The sequence below is a fragment of the Brassica napus genome, chromosome C1, assembly GCF_020379485.1.
Source record: "Brassica napus cultivar Da-Ae chromosome C1, Da-Ae, whole genome shotgun sequence".
Taxonomy (NCBI): Eukaryota; Viridiplantae; Streptophyta; class Magnoliopsida; order Brassicales; family Brassicaceae; genus Brassica; species Brassica napus.
In genome coordinates, this window is record NC_063444.1 from 40,673,593 (window position 1) to 40,695,635 (window position 22,043).

Below are 22,043 nucleotides of genomic sequence, written 5' to 3' on the forward strand. Positions count from 1 at the left end.
TTAACGAAAATTTGATGTTCATTCATGTTTAGACAAAACACAAAAGTATAGGATTAAATTACCCGTTTGTAAATTGGAATCTTTTAGATTATTTTCTAAATTGGGATTTTGTTTATCAAAGTTACATTATATATTAGATCTAACATTTCAGTTTGTAATATTATTTAGAACTCAAATCAGATCATCATTACTAAACACAAATAACGAAGATGGTCTTGTTAATTAAAATAAAATGTGTATCATTGATTTAATATTTGGATTTGGTATGAGTTGTAGATTTTCTTTGAATAAAGTTTCAACTCTTTATGTATATTTTTATTAGATTTGGGTTTAAATACATAAATGTGTTTTTTTGTCAACAAATTTCCATGTTCATTCATTTGATTGATGTAGATAACAAAAATAAATACTAATAAGATATAAAATACAGAAGAAATACATGTGTTTCTATTCTAATATTTTATTTGTCAGAATTAGTTTTATTTTGGATATTTAACTTTACAAGTGAATTTTTCCCAAATAGTCTTGGTATATATCTTCATTTACAGGAACTATAAATACCTAGATTCAAGCATCTAACTAATACATTTTTTTTTTCATCTATCAACCAAAAACAAAAATATGAAAAAAAAATTTGAAGTTGTATTGCTTCAGTTCTTATTTCTTACGCTATCTTTAGTCACTCGCAAAAGTTTTTTCTTTTACTCTTATTATGATGTATCAAAAAAGATTCTAATGGTGAAGTAATGAGAGAAGTTCCAAGAGGTCCAACATGCCCATCTACCCCACCGCTTCTGTAGCGGATGTTGGTTTTAAGAGACAGATTCCAAGAAAGGATCCAAGCAATGTCACATCTCCACCTATCTCATTATTTCATAGCAGATATCGCAGTGAAGAGAAAGGTTCCAACCAGTCCAAGCAATGACACATTTCCACCTAGTTCATTTTTTAGTAACAGATATTGGAGTGAAGAGAGAAGTTACGAGTAACGGTCCAAGCAAAGTTACATCTCGACCTATACCACTAGCTTCTATAGCGGATATAATTTTTTATTCAATAGATGAATTAGCGTTGTTTGATTAAAAATAATAGTTATACTATATGACTTCCCGCGATATCACGGGATAATATCATATAAATACACTTATGGTAAATAATTTTTGTATATATTTGAATTTATAATAATTTTGGTAAATTAAATCTGTTGATTAAAAATCGATAGAGAAATTTTGAATGGCTAATAATGGAAAATAACATTAAAATTTATTTCACTATATTAATCAACTTAATACATGTATCTCATAATTATGAAAAAAAAGAAGTAAAAACTATAGAGAGAAAATACCATATAATGTTTTTGTTTTTTAAATGGACTACCATACATGAATTGTAATATAAATCTAATATTTAAGTTTGAAAAGTATCTATTATAATACTTGGAAATACGAAAGACTAAGTATAGTTTAGTTGTGTATCTAATTAATCAACAATATTAGATTAATTTCAAGACATTCTGAAATATAATATAGAAGATCCCACTAAACATTCTCAAGATATTGTATGTTTATTTTATTTTATATTAAATATAATATAATATATTCGTTAATAAAATTAGGATTCTAATGAAATATATCAATAAATTCAGATAATTTGAAAAAAACATTAGGGATATATTTTTTTTGTCTTATAACTACATATTCATATTCCGATGAAGATGAAAATCATGTAAACTGCAATCAAATACAATATTATTTAATTATAACAAATTATAAATTAGTAATTTAAAATAAGCTAATATATACATATTAAAACATTAATCCACGTATTTTTGAAGATATATTCTAAAATTATATTCTAACTCTTATTTTTCACTTATTTAATTATTTATATTATATGTGTTATGCGTGTTATACTTATGAAGACTTTAAAAATTTTGATCATTACAATGATGTCCAACACATTATGTATATATATTTTTCTTTGATAAAGACTAAAGAACAATAATAAAATTATGAACATAGTATACAGTACTTACATATGATAGAGTTGTCACTAATTAAAATTTCTTACAAATTAATTAGTGTATATTACGCACATATGCTATAACAAATATGATTTTAAAAATTGGATTGAACCAAATATTTAGAATTCTATTATAATCATCATATTTACATATTAAATAAAGTTTCAAATAATAGTATAAACTTAAATTTATTAGTAACAGGTTAATAAACGATTAAAAATGAACATCTCAAGAAAATAAAGAAAATATTATACGATTTAATATTACTAAAGTAAACACAAGATGAACATGTCTATATAATTACTGTCAAAATTTGATAATACCCGTTAATAATATCGTCAATATAATAAAAATATTTATTAAATACTCAGTCAAAAAAAAATTAAAACTAACAATTCAAAATTATTTATTAAAACTAATTATTAAACCTAAAATTATGGAAAATGTGACAAATAAGCTTCTAAAACTAATAAAAACATGAAAAATAAAAAAATAATCTAAAATTATGGAAAACATGAAAAGTAAGATTTTTAAAGTAACTCAAGAAAAAAATTATATGATTTAATATTAAAGTAAACACAAGATGACCATGATATATAAAATTATTACTAAAAGTTGATAATACATGTTAATAATTATCATGAATATAATAAAAATATTTATTAAATGATCACTCAAATTGTTTAAAAACCAACAATTCAAAAATTATTTGGGGAATTTCAAGTTTACCACATTGTTGGTACCATGATTCATGTTTACCTTCATTAAACAACATTTTTACAAATACATTCTTCATTAAAGAGGCAAAAAAACTCTTATACCCTTGCTTTATAGATATATAAATATAAATAATTATTTAAATAAAAATAATAATATAGTTTCCGAATTATATGATTTCAAATTCAATCTTTTTTACTTATTTCTTTTTGAATTTTTTTTATTTCAATTTTTTTGTTGAATTCAAAAATTATGTTTGAAACTTTTTTAATTTATTTTTATAAAAAATAAGCATTTATTTATAATTTTATTAAAATCCAAAACCACATCTTCCAAAACCCCACCCCTCAAACATGAAAATTCCCCATGGTTATAAGTGTCTATTTACCTCTTTAAAAGTGAGGGTAAATGAGGTTAAAGTAAACATGAAAGTGGTGTTAGGAATATGATAGTTTAAGCAATTTCTCAAATTAATTATTAAAACTAATGAATCAACCTAAAATCATGGAAAATATGATAAAATAGCTTCTAAGAATTAATAAAAACATGAAAATAAGCAAAATAATATGACAAATGAGAAAATAGCCTAAAATAATTGAAAACATGACAAGTAAGCTAATTCATTTGTCAGATAATAGTATAGATTCTTATATTAATCATTTCCATACCAATAACTAGTAAAATGTGGAAGGTAAAATATATTTTATATTTTTGAAATTAATTCATAATAGTGTTTGATGAAATATGTACTATTTTCATGAAAAATGATCTATTATGAAACTAAAATCCAATTGTACCATAATTTTGGCACGTGAACCTGAAAACGAAAAAGTGTTTGTCTACCATCTTTTCCTAGTTTTCTTTTCTTTTCTTTATGATTTCCAAATGGTTCGTTGATATCACATGGTAAAGAATGTATTATCTATCGACACTAATTCCAAAGATTAATTACAATTTAAGGTTTCAGTTTCAATTATTCCCAAGTTCCAAAAAGCTCCAGAATCTTCAATCTTGTCCAAAACGTATATGAGCCTACAATGAGTCATAAACAACTCGAAACATACATAAAAGACTCTAAAACCAGACTTATATCTTGGTCAAAAATCCATAAAAACCATTATCTATCAGCAGTTTCTTTGGATGTGTCTATGTTTTTCCCACATAAGTAGCATCCTTGTTTGACCTTCCAATTTTTCTGTTCAACAAGTACCTTCTTATTTAACATGTTTGATGTGATTCAATCTCCCTTTCTTTAATATCATGAACTGGTTAAGCAAAAACAAAATTAGTGACTGCTTGATTTGATCCACTGCTTATAGAGCTTGATACACCATTACCTTTGTATCCAAGACCCCAATTCTGTTTTGCAGGCTGTTCCATGGTAAGGAGAGTGTCCAAATCCTTTGTTCCTTTATTCAACATCTTGATCTTCGTGTTGTTGTCATTCACATTATGTTCAAGACTTCCGCTTTTCTCTTTTCTTGTAGACAAAAGATATGTCAATTTACTTATCTTTAATTCCAGCTCACATGTATTTTCATGTCCAGCTGTGTGTGCATGTGCAATTCATTATCAGACCTTGAATGTCAACATTTCAAGCTTTGATGCCACAGGTTTTTCCATCTCCACTATATTAATCTGAGCTTCTAGCGTTGCCTTGTTCTTGAGCAGGTTCAGATTCTCATTGCTCAGTTTAACCCAACTATTATAGAGCTTATAGTATTCAACCTTCAGATCTATTTATCCATCATGATCAGAATCAGAATCTGTCTCAAGTTCTTCACCACTTTCTTTTCCAACAAGAGCTACAAGATTAAGCTTATCATCACTTATATTTGGAGATTTGAACGTTCAACCTTAGTGTGTCCCTTACACATATCATGGCAGTGAAAATTACATGTTTGCCTTCCTTTGATATTGTCAAATCTTGAAGAAAAATGATTCCCATAACTATCACAACACCGTATGAGTTAGAATTACTTATGTGGCCTTTCTCACTCAGATTGCTTCAAATCTTTCTTGAAATTTTGTGTCAGCAACTCAACACACTCGTTCATTTTCCGATTTAGACATTCATGAACAATGTCTTATCAAAAAGCAAACTTCTCTAGAAGACTTCGTATCAGCTTCTTGGCCAGTTTCTTATCCTTAAAGTTCTTACCAAGGACAATTGCTTCATTTGTAATAAAACTCAAATTTGAGCTAAAACCCATGATGGATTCTTCTTCAGCATTCTCAAGTTCTCGAACTAAGATGCCAATTAGTCCAGTCTCGCACTTTTAAGAGTATTCCACAAGTGTGCTCCACACAAACTTGGTTGAACAGCATCCATGCACGAGTTTAAATTGATCAGAACTACTTGCTTTGAAGATTTCTGACAGCGCATTTGCATTGAGTCTTACTGCAGCTTTTCTGCTTTTGTCTACTTATTTTTAGGTTTAGGTATCTTCTCATTCTCTTTAGTATAGATTGTTGGATTTATCCATCATGTTTCAATTGCAGTCCAGACGTCATCCTCAACCCATTTGATTCGTTGTCTCATGTGTACCTTTAAGTTTCTAAAGTTGTTTTGATCCAACATGAGTGATTTATGAACCACCACAAACTCTGTTGTTTCCATGTTCGTCGCAGGACCTCAACCTGTTATAGATATCTAGATCTAGGTAGGTGACAAGTTCTGATACCAATTGTTGAAACTAAGAAAACCGAATATAAAAAAAAGAATCAATGCACAATTCTCTCGATGTCGGTTATCTTTTATTAGAAATTTATTAAACAAATTACACTATTTGTTTAATTAGATTAACTCGATCGACTTCAAACATGTGAATCGACAGAAAAAAAATTCTAATTTACCCAACCTTAATCTTACAATCAAGTTTCCTGACTTGTTCAACTCTCAAAAACCTTGTTCAACTTCACACAACTCTGTATTTGACAGCTCTCTTCAAAAAGTATCAAACAAAGCTCTCTAGCTCGACCCTTTTTATTATCTCAGAAAATCTTTGTTCAAACTTGATAATTTTGAATCTCATGATTCATCATTATGACTGCCAAATCATGATTAGCAGTTTCAACCACTAATTATTGCCACATCGCTTCTGTTTGTGTTTAATCTCAAAGCTGGTCCTTACAAGAATGTTTCCCCTTTACCTGCTATCCGTTTGAGTCCACTCTTAAGAAGCTTCTGAGTTTGTATAAATGCACATATTTAATATATAAACCCAAAATGAATACAAAAATCTTACAACTAATTAATCCTAATTAAACTATCTATAATGTATGGTTAACTGATTCAGCATTATATTCTATTCAATTGAACGTGTAGTGATTTCCGAACAAAGGTTTATGCATTCATGCATGTAATGTGGGCGACAAATGAAAAGATAAGAGACTCCTTTTGTATTCTGTGTGTAAATGTATACGCATGTAAATGTGATTGTTGACAAAAGCCAATGTGGTAGGCGTAGCTGGTCGCATCAGCAGTAGTTGGCTATTTAAATGTTAAAAAGGTCAAAGACGGACAACTAGTGGCAACTATGAAAATAATATCTCAATTTCAAAGCCATATTTTCTACGTTATGTTCCATAAAAAAACAACATTACAAGGCGTGAGATTGAAGAACTCAAAAGTAGTGTAGCATTTGTTTTTACAGTATTTATCAAACACACAAACGTTGGCATATGTCTGAGGAGCTGCGACTACAAAATCTCCAGTCTTAGGGTTCTATAGAGAGAATAGATCGAGAAGAAGTGATGCTGGGACTACAGTTGGATTACTTGGATAGCTTGGTGGAGACTATAAAGTCAAAGGTGGGTTTGTTGAGGAGGAAGAAGAAGAAACCTTACATCAAAATGGATAAAAGCAGCAGCGTCAGGGTTGAGATACGTAGTAAGTAAGACCAGAGATCTCATCAATAAGAACCTTGAAGCTCGCTGATCGTCCTGGCCAACGAGCTCTTTCCTAATAGCATATATATATATATATATATATATATATATATTTCTAATTTTTTCTCAGATTTTTTTGCATATCGTTTGTGTGTGATTCAGGAGATCAAGTATTGTGATATATATGTATAGTTTCTGAAAAAATATCGAAGGAAAACAATATTGAAACTTATAAGATCAGTGGCTAATGTAGAATTATTTTCTTGTGGGGGCAAATCTTACATAAACTTAAAAAGTATAGGTAAAAATGTTATTTACTAAAAGAAAAATAATCAAAGTTTAAACATATTTAACAAACTTTGAAAATTTTGTGGGGGCACTTGCCACCTTCTTGAGCAATGTAGGTTCGCCAATGATAATTGATAAGATGACTCATTCATATGATTGAAGAGGAATAATAATTAGTGAAGATTATGTGTTTGGTGGACTTTCAATGGTAGACATCTCGAGTTAGTCTTACTTTAATCCAATAATAAGGATCCTGTTAGAGAATGTATTATCGGTTATCCTTAAACCGATAAGGCTTTGCTCGAATAGTACTACTACCATTTTATAAACTCAGAAATCATTTTTATACATTTGCAAACTGTAAGATTAAAAGATTCGAGAGGCAAATGCAGTTCTAAGAAGCCAACAAAGCTTCGACTTTTGCAACCTGCTCGTCCTCGTTCGCTCTGGCCGGACTCTTGTTCGCCTCCTCGAACAAGTCATGGTCCCATTTCTTCTCAACCCTTGTCCAGCTTCCAAGAAACCCACTTCGTCCATTTCTGTTGACTCCGTCTCTGTCAGCAGTTTGATGACTCAGTTTGATGACTCTGTCTGCTTCCTGCAACTCTTTCATCATCTCTGTTCCACACTGTCTCTTCCCTTTCCTTGTCTTCCATGTCTTTCTGAAAGCATATTGCTTCTCCAGTTGTTGTGTCTGCGACAGTTTAGATTAGTGTCTTTTGCCTCATCAGTTCTTGTTTTGTCTGTGTGGTTCCTAGATTCCTCTGTTAGTTTCTTCTCCCTAAAGGCCGGCCGTTTCCTAGAGAATGCTCCTTGGGTGAAGTCACTCTCATGGAACTAATATGCATTATCAAAATTTTGCAAAGATGTGAAGATAATAATGAAGAAAATCATGTCATTTCCAATTTCCTCTGCTTTATTAAGCAAATAATGAGACTAAAAGTTTGGAAGTGTAAGATCCTCTAGACCAATAAATAAGAAAAAAAAAAGACAATATCCCCCACTATGTTTTCATTGACTCATTCAAGCAAACGACTATGCTTATACCATCCGATGGCACCAAAATAGAGGAATAAACTTCCTGCCGTACCTCCAACCACTGTCCAAATGAATCTCCCCGGACCAGCTACTTCATCATTGAACAGCTCTATGTTTATGTTCATCCCGAAGACTCCCGCAACCGCGATAAAGAGACTCATCACCAGTCCTGCCGTTGTTAGCATCACCCCCATCTGCAGAAGATTATTCTGTTTGTCATCTAGCATTATGTTGATGTAGTCCTCCGTGTCATCCACGTATTCCTTTAGCTTTACCAGCAAACACAATAATGTATAAGAACAACAGAGTATCTACTGTGTCTGATAAGTACTAAAGCAACTGTGTACATCATCACTTACAGTTGATAGTTTGTTCAGTGTACCATCAATTTGCACGAAATATGCTTCCAAAAGCATTTCAAGCTCTTGCACATTGAGCTTGTTGGTCATGCCACTCGGGGTTGAGCTCGTCCCACGGCTGTTTCTGCTAAGTGCGCTATGAGCTCTCATTAGAAGGTTGTGAGCGTCACTTCCTCGATGGCAGCTTTCAGACGAAACTTCGGCACGAAACCTGGCAAGGTCATGGTAAAAAAAAAAAGGAAGATGCTAAGCTTTAACTAAGTGTGAACCTAAGGTAGCATGTTCAAAAGAGTCTGCTACATGCCTGTCATCCTCGTCTCCTTCAGGAAGATCAACCACGACGGTATCACTAGTAGAGGAGGCGGACGAATTCTCAAGCTTCTGAGCTAACTTATCTGTAAGATACATCTCAGCCATATCTTCATCATCGTTTAGGAGTTTTTCTAGTTCGTCCCTAACCTACGCAAGTGAAGCGAAAGAAGGGTTAAGTATAGAGGAGGCAGCATATGGTGACCAAAAGAAACAAGATTTGTCTATCAATAAGATCAAAGGAGTCGTCATCATAACACCTTCTGAACACGCCCAGTTATTGCAACAAGCCTACTCTTAATCTGTCGAACCCGCTCCAAGTTGAGGGTACTGATCTTGATAGTAAGCTTATCCAACGCTGGATGAGCCTCTAACTCCAATCTGACGGCCTACATCAGATTAAAGAGCAAATGGAAATACCATACAAAAATAGAAACAAAATCCACAGTGTATTAGAGTCTTGACCATAAGTATATTACCTCACTTTCCAAACTGGTGATGGCAGCTTCAAGACAAGCTTCGAGAGCAACAAACTCAAAAGGAAGAACCTTAGATCCATCTTGATTCCCAAGGCTTCGCTTCTTCTCCTTCCTGGCTTCCTCCCCAGACAATTGTGACGTTCCAGCTTCTCCTAGTGCGGCTCCCTCCTTTACACATAAGTAACCAAAGTAAAAATAGACAATCACATCATCTCTCAAAACGACATTAGTGATCTCATATAACAAACAATACAATTATCCACACGCTTCTAAAGCCAGCTACTCCTTTAAACCACACCCTAATTTCCGTACAACTACCTGAGCCCATAATCTCCCAGGCTCGAAACCACAATATATAATATTAATTTCTTACCAGCGGTCACTCGAACTGAAACCTCTGACACAATGGTCAGGGTCTCTCAATACAACTGTTGTATTGATCATATACCAAACAATACAATTAGCCATACGTTCCAAAACTAACAGTGAAAAGCAAACCCTAATTTCCCTACAACTACCTGAGGTTTAGTGGCGTGATGGTGACACCTAATCCTCCTCTGCAACTCCTCGATGAACGGCGCCACCGAAGGATCCTTCCAATTCAGAATCAAAACCTCTTGCCCCGTGATGATCGCCTTGATATGCTCCAGATTGATGACGATCGCTCTCTCGCGACCTAGAACGGTAGACGGATACGACAACAGCGGATCTAGGATCCGGAGATCACGCGCCGGCAAGCCAGTTCGACGCATGATGGTGTGTTTTCCGGCTTCCGTCGCTTGCTCCTTCCCCGACGACCAAAGCACCAGCCACGTCCTCACGCCCATGCCTTTCTTCCGGCTACCACCCGCGGGGAACGTAGGCCTCGGCTGGCCGGCGTTCGAGTCGAAACCTTCGGGTCTAGGGCCTCTCATGGCTGCTGCGTACGTTGTTGATGTGATCAGGTAGATTCAGCAGTTCTCGCAGGGTTATATGTCAAAGTCTTGATTAATCTAGAAATTGAGTATTTATAGCCAAATGGTTGCCAAAATTAAACCGGGTTTAGCGTTTCCCTCGAAGTTAAACCGGGTTTGGCGTAGTTTTTTAGGCTTCATTGAAATTCCTGATGTGTTCGTGTTCCAATAGATTTTATATTTTTTCTTTTTTTTTTTGTCAACCTATTAAGTTCATTTTACATTCAAATTCGACTCATAATATTTTCGGTAGGTTTTAATGATAATTTCAAATTCAGTTTTTTAAAATATTAAATTAAATATTAATTATTTGCATTATTTTATTTACATTTACTCTTTTCGAATACTAATTCTTATATTCGGGCTCATTTTTTGTTTTTTTTTTTCTAGATTTTCCAACTTTTTTTTGTAGATATATGTTTGAATTTAGATAGGTTGGGATAACGACTTAAATATAATCTTACAATATATTTTTCCAAATCGAATCTGGTATGGATTCAGATTTTTCCGTTAGATTCGGTTTGGATCTCTGATTCAGTTACACCAAACCGGGCTTAACTTTTCTTCCGAGTTTGTGTTTGAATTTTTTTGTAACTGGGCTTTCATATTAAAGACAAAAGAAAAGAAAACATTACAACCTAAGAAGGCTTTAGTGTTTGTTTTTACGGGCTTAACCCAGTGTCACATAATGGAAAAACACATAATTGGGAACTTAGTTGGGTTGCAGAGGGAGTTGGTGATTACGAGGAGTCTATGGGTGGAGGAACCAGAGCTGCATCATCGCAGAGCACGCACGACCATTCGTTCGTCGGAGTGATTGGATCTTGTTCCTGACCTGTCTATCAATCAGATTGAGAAGAGTGTCTGTTGATCTGAAAGTTTGATGGTGAAGCCTAGTGTTTCTCTCATTCCAGAGCCAGTAGATTGAGGCTTGAAACGCAAGCAGCGTCAGTCGCCGCAAGTCTCTATTCCCCGAGAGCTGTTGAAGGCAAAGGAGTATGGAATCCCAGTTTGTAGTAAGTTGTAATTGACATCGAGTAGAGATCACGCTCCAAAGCCGACGACTGAAGGAGCAATCGAAGTACAAGTGGTTCCTTGTTTCAGCATGAGAATTGCAAAGTAAGCAGGCGGGGTCAATTCCCTCAAGTCCCCATCGAATGAGTCTGTCTCTTGTAGGGCACCTATCCAAAACAACCAACCATGTTAAGAAGCTTTGTCTAGGAATCCCAAACGAGCACCACACCACCGGAGCCCAAGAGACAGTCTGACGGGTTCCAATGATGTAAGTGTAGATGTCTCCTGTTCTGAATTTCTCGCCGCTTCTTCCATTGACCTCCCACTCGTATGAATCTTCTACCGTTGTGAGTGAGACAGTTGTGAGATAGATTTGAAATTCAAGTTGATTCTCTGTTCGTGCAGGAGGGAGTGTCCAGTGAGAGCCAGTGAACAGGGAGGCAACAGTTGCATCTTTGGGGATTCCTAGCAGTCGAGTTGTGGCACTAAGGAAATTTGAGAGGTTACCAAAAGGGGACCAGTTGTCGTACCAGAACCTAGTATCTAGACCATTGCCCAGTCGACGCTTAATGAGGGGGAAGACTAAGTCCCTGCTTTTGATCAACTTATTAGCCAAGCATGAATTCGAAGCACTTGTGTTGACTGACCAATAGTTTGATAAGGAGCCTTTGAGCACCACTTCCTTGAACCAACATACCCACACGGAGTTCGGCTTGAAGAAAAGCAACCAGATAAGTTTGAGGATGCATGCTCGATTCCAAGTATATAAGTCCTTGATTCCTAGTCCCCCCTGTTCTTTAGTAAGTGTTACTTGTTCCCAACCAACTCTGGCCGAGTGATGACCCTCAGCTGTACCATTCCATAGGAATATACCACAGAGTGAATTGATACGTTTTATACAAGCTTTAGGGAGGATGAAGGAGGAGCACCAAAATGTTGTAATACCCGAAATAACCGTCTTGATCAACAGGAGCCTACCAGAAAAGGAGAGAGACTTCGCTGACCAAGAAGAGAGTCGCGTCTTCACCTGGTGGATTAGGGGCTCACAATTCAGGAGCGTTAGCTTCTTAGTTACCATTGGGACACCTAGATAGCGCATAGGGAGAGAAGCATTCGGCATTCCAGTGGAGGCTACGATTGCAGATACCTCGGCTTCCGAAAGTCCAGAGGAGAAGAAAGAAGACTTTTGAAGACTGACCGCAAGACCAGAACGGAGTTCAAACTCATGGAGGACTTGCAGCACTCTCTGAACAGATTCTATTGAACCATCGATGAAAATCAAGAGATCATCAGCGAAGGATAAGTGGGTAAGTCTCGTTATATGGCATCTATGGTGGTAAGGTAGTTGTCCCGACCGAGCCTCCTGATTCAGCATTAGAGAAAGGCAATTCATTGCAATCACGAAGAGGTACGAAGACAAGGGATCTCCCTGCCTTAACCCACGTTTCCCTTTAAAAAACCCGTTGACCGTGCCATTGTAACCAACTGTGTAGGTCGTTGTACAGACACAAGCACGTAGGAGAGAGATGAATGGTGGAGGAAAGTTGTAGCTCTGAAGCGCCGCAAAGAGAAATTCCCACGACAAAGTGTCAAACGCTTTCGCGATATCGACTTTGATGGTAATTCGCTTTGGACCCTTGTTCTTGTGGTAACCATTGACTAACTCACTCGCTAATACCGTATTCTCCAGTAGCAGCCGACCCTCCACAAACGCCGTCTGATTTGGGACTATCAAGTCTTTGAGTGTTGGCTTCAGCCGGTGAACAAGCAAGCGCGAGATGGTTTTGTAGACAGTATTGAGGCAAGCTATAGGACGGTACTCAGTTATTTTCGATGCTCCTGTGAACTTAGGGACTAACGTTAGAATGGTAGAGTTAGTGGTCTTTGGCAGGAACCCAGAATTGAAGAAACTGGTGATAACATTTATGACCTCACTGCCCAAGACACTCCAGGCGCCTATGAAGAACGCAGAGTTAAGCCCATCCGGACCCGGTGCTTTGTTAGGATTCATAGAGAACAGAACCTTTGTAATCTCAGCAGAGGAAGGCATAATCAGGATCTTTTCTGTCTGTATCAAGCTGCATTGGAAGGGAGTCAACCCATGAAACCAATCAGAAGGTGTGTACAGATAGAAAGGAAGTTGATCAGGCCCCAGCACAGAAGCAAAGTGTCCAACAGCATGCGCACTCATTTGCAGCGGGTCAGTAATGATAGCTCCCGACTGTAGTAAGAATGATCTCACAGCATTGTAGCTAGCCCTTGATAAGCATACACGGTAGAAGTAGTTAGTGTTCAAATCCCCCTATTTTAGCCAGTTGATTCGCGACTTTTGCCTAAAGTAGCACTCCTCGATTTGTCTCAGGAACTGCCATCGGGTATTTAAGTCTTTTTCCTCAGCAAAATTCTCAGGAGTTGGAGCCTCCAGTGATTGTACCTGCGCAAGTTGCAACAAACGGTGAGTTTCTTTCACTCTCTCTTCTATTTGTGAGAAATTCTCTGTATTTAGTTGCTTTAAACTTCTCTTTATGTTTTTCAGTTTCCAACACAGTGACGCAAGGTTGGCAGCAACACTTCCGGCTTCGAACCAAGCATCTCGAACCACCTCAGTGAAGCTCGGGTGTTTAGTTAGGTAGTTCTGGAACTTAAAAGGCTTGGTACCGGCTCTAGGGAGTTGATAGGCTAGGTCAATGAGACATGGGGCATGGTCAGACATTTCAGGGGGGAGAAAGGTTGCAGAGGCATGGGGGAAGGAGGTGATCACATTGCTATTACACAGACATCTATCAAGCTTTTTTGCAACCGGAGTAAGAGGCTGCTTGTTCGACCAAGTATGAGTTGGTCCTAGATAACGGAGGTCGAACACTTCTAGTTGGAGAAGACAATCACGAAACTGATAGATGTTAGCCAGGCTAGTGTTTTCATTGAAGGCCGAGTGCTCCTCAATGCGTAGGATCTGGTTGAAGTCACCACCAACAAACCACGGCTTATTATCAAGGTTCAGGGATGGCTGAAGATTGAGGAGCTCCACCCATAGGTCATTGCGTTCCTCACTTGTGTTAGAAGCATACACTACTGAGTAAATGAAGGTGGGGCTGCCAGGGATACTTAGCTCACACGTTATCATCTGGCGAGATTGGGACAAAACACGCATCTTAACAGGGTCTTTCCATATCAGAATGATTCTCCCATCCTCATCAGACGCATGATTAGATTGATAGTGCCAGCCTCTGCAGACTGTAGCCATCAGCTGCACCAACGAAAGTTCCTTTATATGTGTTTCCAAGATTGCACCAAAAATGGGTCTATGGCTATTGAGCCAATTAATAAAAGTCCGATGTTTGTTCGGGTCATTCAGACCACGAACGTTCCAAAAAAAGAGTTTGATACTCATTAGGAAGAGAGATGGGGGTCCCCAGCAGGCTGGAGAAAAGGATCAGGAGTAAGGACCAAAAAGGGGTTAAAAGTAGGAGTGGAGGTTAAAAAAGTAGCTAACCCTTCATGAAAAAAAGGGGAGACAGGTTTGGGTATTGGGGATTTTAGTGAGACAAAAGAGCTTTGGGGAGGAGACAGAGAGGGAGAAGAACGGGTTCTTTTTAGTGAGGGTTTAAAGGGTTTGTCAGAAGGACTTTGAGGCAAGAAAAGGAGTTTGGAAATTTCAGGAGCAGTTTGAGTGGCGACGGTTATAGGGGGCGGAGATGGGGGTAGAGGAAATAGTACGGAGGAGGTTACAGGGGAGGGATTTAGAGAGGAAGAATGTTGAGAGGCCGGTTCTGGGACGGTTTAGGGCTTTATAAATCAGTGACGCGACTTTTCACCGGCGCAACTTAACGACGACGACGGCGGAGAGCTGATATAGTTGAAACTCGTAAGGAAAATCGATGAAGTTGAAATCAAATCGGAGTTCGAGTCAGCGGGAATAAACCCTAATTTCGTGGTTCCAATCTGGAAGTACGTACGTGATTCAGAATCCCGACTTTCCAGAAAATCCAACCTACAATATCCGAACCAGGGTTCGCAAAGAAATGGGTCAGGATATCAGTCGAGCCTGCGGGCAGCTAGTCGTGAACCATCCTGACGACAAGAGAGGTCCTGGAACTGTGGAACCATCCACTTAAGAGACATTGAAGATCTGCATCTCTAACTTAAGGACCCCACACATTTTCTATTACAGTTATGTTAAAGTTCTAATTGTCAAGGTCAATTCTGTAACGCTATCATCAATCATGACTATAGCCTAAATAAAAAGTTGGTATAATACCACCAACAGGGTCAATACTTATCCATAGATTTGATCCAACAGTAGTCAATTCTATACAAAGACAAGTTTGATTCTTCTTATGTCGCATAATATAAATATTGGGTTTCTGTAAGATATTTTTCACATAGAAACAGAGAGTTTTAAATGGAGGGGTTGATTCCATATCTGATTCATGCTATCAAGAAAGACCATAAGCCACAAGATCAGGGGTATCGGTCGTTGTCTGTAGGATCTAGCCGAGGCTACCGACCATTAATGATGGGACAAGAAGGTTCTTCTTCATTTCAGGGATCTTCTCACCGTCGAACAAGATCAGAGTACAAGCCACCTGTGATAATGGATATGTTTGATCAGACATCATCATCAGGTTTTGGTCAAGATTCTGTGAATGAAGATTCTTCTTCTCAGGATATAGCAACAAAGCTTCAGCATGCAGATAGACGATGAGCTTCTGTCAGAAAGAAAAAACAGTTTTATAATCTGAAATCAAATTGTAGATACCAGTTATATGAATTTGTTTTAATTAATTTATTTATTTATTATAATAATGTATTGTATGAATTAAATACAATATAAAATTGATTGTTTTGGTTTAACTGACTTATTGTATTCAACAACAAAAAAGAATGACCAAGAATAATAGTAAAGAGAACTGTCAAAACAAAACAATGAGTAATAGCAGAGGAATGATCTGTTGCTTGCTTGGCACTCAAGGATGAAAGACCCACAGTAGGGCATTTTACAACAGAAAACATTGAAGGCTTTCTTCATTATGAACATATTCGAAACTTAAACACATTAGATTCCACCAGTTTTCTTCTCTCTGTATGCTACAGGGTTGAGAAACACAGCTTTCTTTCTTCTTATCTGTCTCTGTTGTTTCTGACACAAACCTCACAAGAGTCATTGTTAGTGGCAATGGATGAATTATGATCAAGTATTGTTTTCAAGCTTCTAGAGGAAATGGGTGTGGGGAAAGTGCGAAGAGACGTTCATCACAGACCAGTTCTGCTGAAAATAAGAAGTATAATCCCTGTGTAAGCAGTTGGAGGGATGTGGCAAAACAAATGTTTTTTTTCTTGAGCCTCACACTGAGTAGAAGACAGAGAAGAAAGTAAAAAAAGAGGGAGGGTTAGCGAATGTTTTGAAATTGCTCATATTAGGGACAAAGATCCCACATCGAATGTTGGAATAGATTCTTATTAGTATATAAAATAGATGGGGCACTCCACTTATCACCGATTAGTTTTAGGTTGGAAGTCCATCTAGCTTAACATGGTATCAGAGCCCGATCCACGCAGTCCAACCCGATCTATTATCGATCCAGTCCAAAGTCGGTCCATCGATCATTGCTCAAGCATTCCGTGATTGATGTTCAAAGAGCCATCATCTCGAGTGGGCGTATTAAGGACAAAGGTCCCACATCGGATGTTCACTACAAGAAAACAGCGATATTCTGACGGACATTCCGACGGAAAATGAAATCCTCGGAATATACCGAGGAATTTCCGAGGAAATTCCGAGGAAACACAAAATTGGGTTTCCTCGGAATTTCCTCGGAATATACCGACGGAATTCCGAGGAAACTACAGTCCGTCGGAATATTCCGAGGAAATTCCGAGGAAAACTGTGTTCCTCGGAAAAAACCGATGAATTCCGAGGAAATATTATAGCCGTTGGAGAGCCGTTGGGGGATTTTACAAAATTCCGAGGAAATTCCGACGAACTAGTTTTTTCCGTCGGAATTCCGTCGGAATTTCCTCGGTATGTCGGCAGGATTTAAACTATAAATACAAGCACTCCTCTTCCTCTTCATTCACTCCATATCTTCATCCTCCCTCTTACTCTATTTACACACGAATTTGATTCATAAAAAATATGTATTCCTCAAATTATTTTCGTTCTTGGATTGATCGACCTCATTTGGATCCGAACACGAGATTGCTTACGGAAGAATACCAACGAGGTATAACCGAATTCATGGGGTTAGTTCACCGACAACCGTAAGCAAAAACAGGTATGTTAAGATGTCCTTGCTCTAATTGTAAAAATAGAAAGGTTATTAAAGAGTGGGATGTTTGGACTCATCTATATTTGAGTGGGTTTACACGAAGTTACAAAATTTGGTATCATCATGGGAAAACTGATTATGAACATGGTAGTACTAGTGAACCTCATCCAGCGGTTAGATTAGAAGAACCAATTAGAACGGATGTAGATTATGGTGTAGGTACTGAGCAGATGGTAAATGATCATTTTAGAGGGGAAGATTTACCCAATGCAGAAGCTAGGAGATTTTATGATATGTTGGATGCTGGAAAGCAACCATTGTACGAAGGTTGCAGAGATGGTCATTCAGCTTTATCATCTGCTACAAGATTGATGGGCATTAAAACAGATTATAATTTGGCTGAAGACTGTGTGGATGCGATTGCTGATTTTGTAAAAGGTATTCTACCCGAGGATAATGTAGCTCCTGGTTCATACTACGAGGTTCAGAAACTCGTAGCTGGTCTTGGTTTATCGTATCAGGTAATAGATGTATGCAGCGACAACTGCATGATTTATTGGAGGGCGGATGAACAGCGGGTTACATGCAAATTTTGTGGAAAGCCTCGTTATAAAGATACGAGTGGAAGAGTTCCAGTGCCATATAAAAGGATGTGGTATTTACCTTTGACGGAAAGGTTGCAGAGGTTGTATCTGTCTGAACGCACAGCGCAACCAATGAGATGGCATGCGGAGCACTCAACAGATGGTGAGATCAGACATCCTTCAGATGCAAAAGCGTGGAAGCATTTCCAATCAAAGTATCCCGACTTTGCGTATGAGAGAAGAAATGTCTACCTTGGATTATGTACTGATGGTTTCAGTCCGTTTGGCAAGAGTGGAAGACAGTATTCTCTATGGCCCGTCATTCTTACACCATACAACCTCCCCCCCAAACTTGTGCTTGCGACGAGAGTTTTTGTTTCTCTCGATTCTCGTTCCCGGACCAGAGCATCCTAAGAGATCACTTGATGTGTTTCTTCAGCCACTAATATATGAGTTGCAACAACTATGGACTGAAGGTGCTGAAACATACGATGTTTCGTGTAAAGAAAACTTTCAAATGCGGGCAGTACTAATGTGGACAATAAGTGATTTTCCAGCATATGGTATGTTGTCTGGATGGACAACGCATGGAAGGCTATCATGTCCATATTGTCAAGATAACACTGATGCTTTCCAACTAAAGAACAGAAGGAAAACGTGTTGGTTTGACTGTCACAGGAGATTCCTACCACCTGATCATCCATATCGTAGGAGTAGGAATTTCTTTACGAAGAACAAGAGGGTGTTTGACAGTCCACCTCCGGAAATTTGTGGGAAAGATTTGAAGATACAACTAAGAGATTTTGGTGCAGAAAGGACGCCAGAAGTCGGTGGACATGAGCGTTTTCCGGTAGATGCTGTTGGAGAACTACATAACTGGCACAAAAAAAAGTATTTTCTGGGATCTGCCATACTGGGAGGATCATCTGCTAAGGCATAATTTAGATGTCATGCATATTGAGAAGAACTTTTTTGACAATCTCATGAACACGATCCTTAATGTTCAAGGTAAAACAAAGGATAATTTGAAGTCAAGACTGGATTTAGTCGATATATGTGCTCGTTCAGAACTTCATGTTGATGAGAATGGTAGGGCTCCTTTTCCCATATACCGACTTGATGCAGCGGGAAAAGATGCGTTCTTTGATTGGATTTCAAACGATGTGGAATTTCCAGACGGTTACGCATCAAATTTGCGTAACTGTATCGACAGAAAGGAAGGAAAGTTTACTGGATTGAAAAGCCACGATTGCCATGTAATGATGCAGCGCCTCCTTCCGTTCGCCTTCAAGGAACTATTACCACGAAATGTTCATGAAGCAATTGCAGGGATAAGTGGTTTCTTCCGCGATTTATGCACGAGATCAGTGACTCTTGAAGGTATTGAAAATTTGAAGACTAACATAGCCGTGATTCAGTGCAACCTTGAGAAGATATTTCCTCCCTCATTTTTTTATGTTATGAAGCATCTTGTTATTCACCTGGCAAGAGAATTGGAACTTGGTGGTCCTGTGCAGTATAGATGGATGTATCTGTATGAGCGGTATATGTTCCATTTGAAGAAGATGGTAAAAAATTTAAGTAGGGTGGAAGGTTCTATAGTCGCACAGATGATCAATGAAGAAACTTCAAACTTTGCCGAGTACTACTTTCCAGCAGAAGTTCAGACCAAAAACAGAAGACCTGCTCGGCATGATGTTAGAGGCGAACGGGCAACATATCATGTTACGGTTCCAGACATTTTCACAGACGTTGGACGACTTAGCGGAAAACCAAAGGACCGTCGACTTACTGAGCAGGAGTGCAGTCATTTGCAAACATATTTGCTCACCAACTGCGAAGACGTTCTTCAATATGAGAGGTAAATAAATGAGCTTACAAATTTTTTTTTTAACAAGTTGAAATTTAAATCTTAATTAATTACATTATTGTCATCATATACAGGATTTTCATGGCAGAAAAGCGGTTCGAGTATAGATATGCCACAGAGGACGAACTAGAAGAAATGAAGCAGAGAGAATTTACTGGATGGATGTTTACTTATGTGAGTGCTTTAAACAAATTAGAATGTATTTTATCACATATTTATACTAATTCATATTTATTGATATAATATATATATATATGTGCTATTAATAGGTGTCTGCTGGTTTGGCCAGAGGTGAAACATTTGATGATTGGATACGTGAGATGGTCGTTGGACCAAACTTTGTTGTGAAGTCAGATCCGAGATTTTGTACTCGAGGATATGCATTCACAACTCAGAAGAGGAGACGTTCGAGTACGACTTATGATGCTGGTGTTTGTTCTGCATCAGGAGATGATGTATACTACGGACACATACATGAGATTTTGGAAATCAAGTATTTGGGGATGGTTGGATTGCGCTGTACTGTTTTCTATTGTGATTGGCACGACAACACCCCAGATCGAGGTGTGAGAACAGATGCATTTGGTGTTACATCAGTAAATTCGAGGCGAAAGCTGCAATATTTTGATCCTTTCATTCTTGCTTCCTAGGCCGATCAGGTAATTAAATGTTAATTATTCAGAATGATTCATCATCATGTGTATTAATTTATAATTTTTCTAAATGTTACAGGTTTGTCAGAATGATCCTTTCATGGCGTTCGGTGGAAGCTCTTGCAGCTTGTACTGACTAGAGTCTGATGGGAGTAGCTGATGGGGTTGTGAATCATCTGGAATGGCTTATGCAGCCTCATCTTGTCCTTCTTCATCAACCACGCCCTTGCCTTTGGTCTGATATTTTGGCGTGAAGAAGGATGGCTTGTCTACTAGTGCGGTAGCAGGGGGTAGGAACTCAACTGCAGCCTCTGAAAGTAGAGCAGTCAGGCCGATCTGAGGCAGGTGGCAGTAGAGTGTTTTCTTCGCTCGGTCCTGGAATACGTAGACGTAAGGACCATCCCGATGGATCCTCGAGTGGGGACCAGCTATGAACTCCTTACTTACTATAGAAATGACATCCAGGTAGTTCCAAGCAATGTTGTTCGATCTGTCCAGTGCTACCTGCTGGTTCTCGCAGTCTACACCCACATGTCTAAGGATCCGAGTAATCACTGCACCAAATCCACATGCATTGCTCTTGGATTTGGTTACTTTCCCCTTGTATCCTGCTAAGTTTGCGGCCAGCACCGCTCCCATGTTGAAGGCAGTAGCAGGTGGGAATGTAGAGTTTCCAAATGCCGGTAGCAAATGCCTCACACCTTGGTACAGGAGGCACAACTCCCATTGCGTGACTGATGCGGTTGTGGTTGTCCCGTATAGCAATGAGCCAATGAGGCGTGTGGCATATCTCAGTACTGGGCTCTGGATAAGTGACTCCTTTGCTTGAGAACATCTATAAACCCATGTGCCAATCGTTTCCCAGAAGTTCAACAGCTCTGAAGTCCAATAAAGACCCGATGTCCTCTCCCCTGCACTCAATCCAAATAGTCCACAGAGGTCTGTGAAAGATACCTCATAGTATACTTTCTGCACTACGAATGCCAGAAAACCTTCCTGATGGCTATCATCGGGACGGGTGACGTATGCGGATGCTATGAACTGGCGTACCAACTCCGGATAAGTGGGTTCGTTGAGGTTGCATAGTTGGCCTAGACCCATGTTCTGGAACAGTCCTTCAATGTCTGCTTTGATTCCCAATATTGTCATCGTCTCAGGACATGCTAGTTGTGTAGCCGGAACGGCTACCTTCTTCATGTTGTTGTAGTGGGTGGTATCAGACTTATCCCACTTCTTTGGCCTTTGCTTCTCCAGCTGAGACGAACCCTCTTCTTGTGTGTTTTTCTTTGCTGATGTTTTCGTGCGCTTCATTCTCTACAAAATAGAATCATTGCTCTCAACATGGTTATAATCAATTAAGAACTCAAAGAAACATGAAAATGAAAAGCGAAATCGAGTTGTGATAAAAAAAACCAAATTGAAAAAAATTCTCAATCCCTAAATCATCTCAAATCCTGTTCCAAACTCATTGATCACAAACAATTGTGTTCTATTCCATGTTTAAACATCTAATTCATGCATATTTGATCAAGGAATCAACATGGAAATAAGAAATTCACAAAACCCAAAAAATTGCTCAAGAACACGATTTCAGAA

The 22,043-nt window shown here is 37.9% G+C and overlaps 2 protein-coding genes and 1 pseudogene across 2 annotated transcripts; 1 reads left to right on the top strand and 2 right to left on the bottom strand.

Moving 5' to 3' along the window:
- Positions 1–6,879: 6,879 nt before the first annotated feature.
- LOC125580259 lies at positions 6,880–7,756 on the bottom strand (annotated as a pseudogene).
- Positions 7,757–7,800: 44 nt separating this feature from the next.
- On the bottom strand, positions 7,801–10,089 carry LOC106371318 (magnesium transporter MRS2-3). The gene is made up of 6 exons (XM_013811370.3): positions 9,623–10,089; positions 9,105–9,272; positions 8,886–9,014; positions 8,621–8,775; positions 8,317–8,527; positions 7,801–8,226 (listed from the first exon to the last, which is right to left on the bottom strand). The coding sequence occupies exons 1-6, from the start codon at positions 10,016–10,018 to the stop codon at positions 7,939–7,941; spliced, it is 1,347 nt and encodes a 448-aa protein (XP_013666824.1). The 5' UTR covers positions 10,019–10,089; the 3' UTR covers positions 7,801–7,938.
- A 5,310-nt stretch (positions 10,090–15,399) lies between these two features.
- On the top strand, positions 15,400–15,925 carry BNAC01G33240D. Its single transcript, XM_013810293.3, has one exon. It carries the CDS (start codon positions 15,474–15,476, stop codon positions 15,774–15,776), a length of 303 nt encoding a protein of 100 aa, XP_013665747.1. The 5' UTR covers positions 15,400–15,473; the 3' UTR covers positions 15,777–15,925.
- The last annotated feature ends 6,118 nt before the right edge of the window (positions 15,926–22,043 follow it).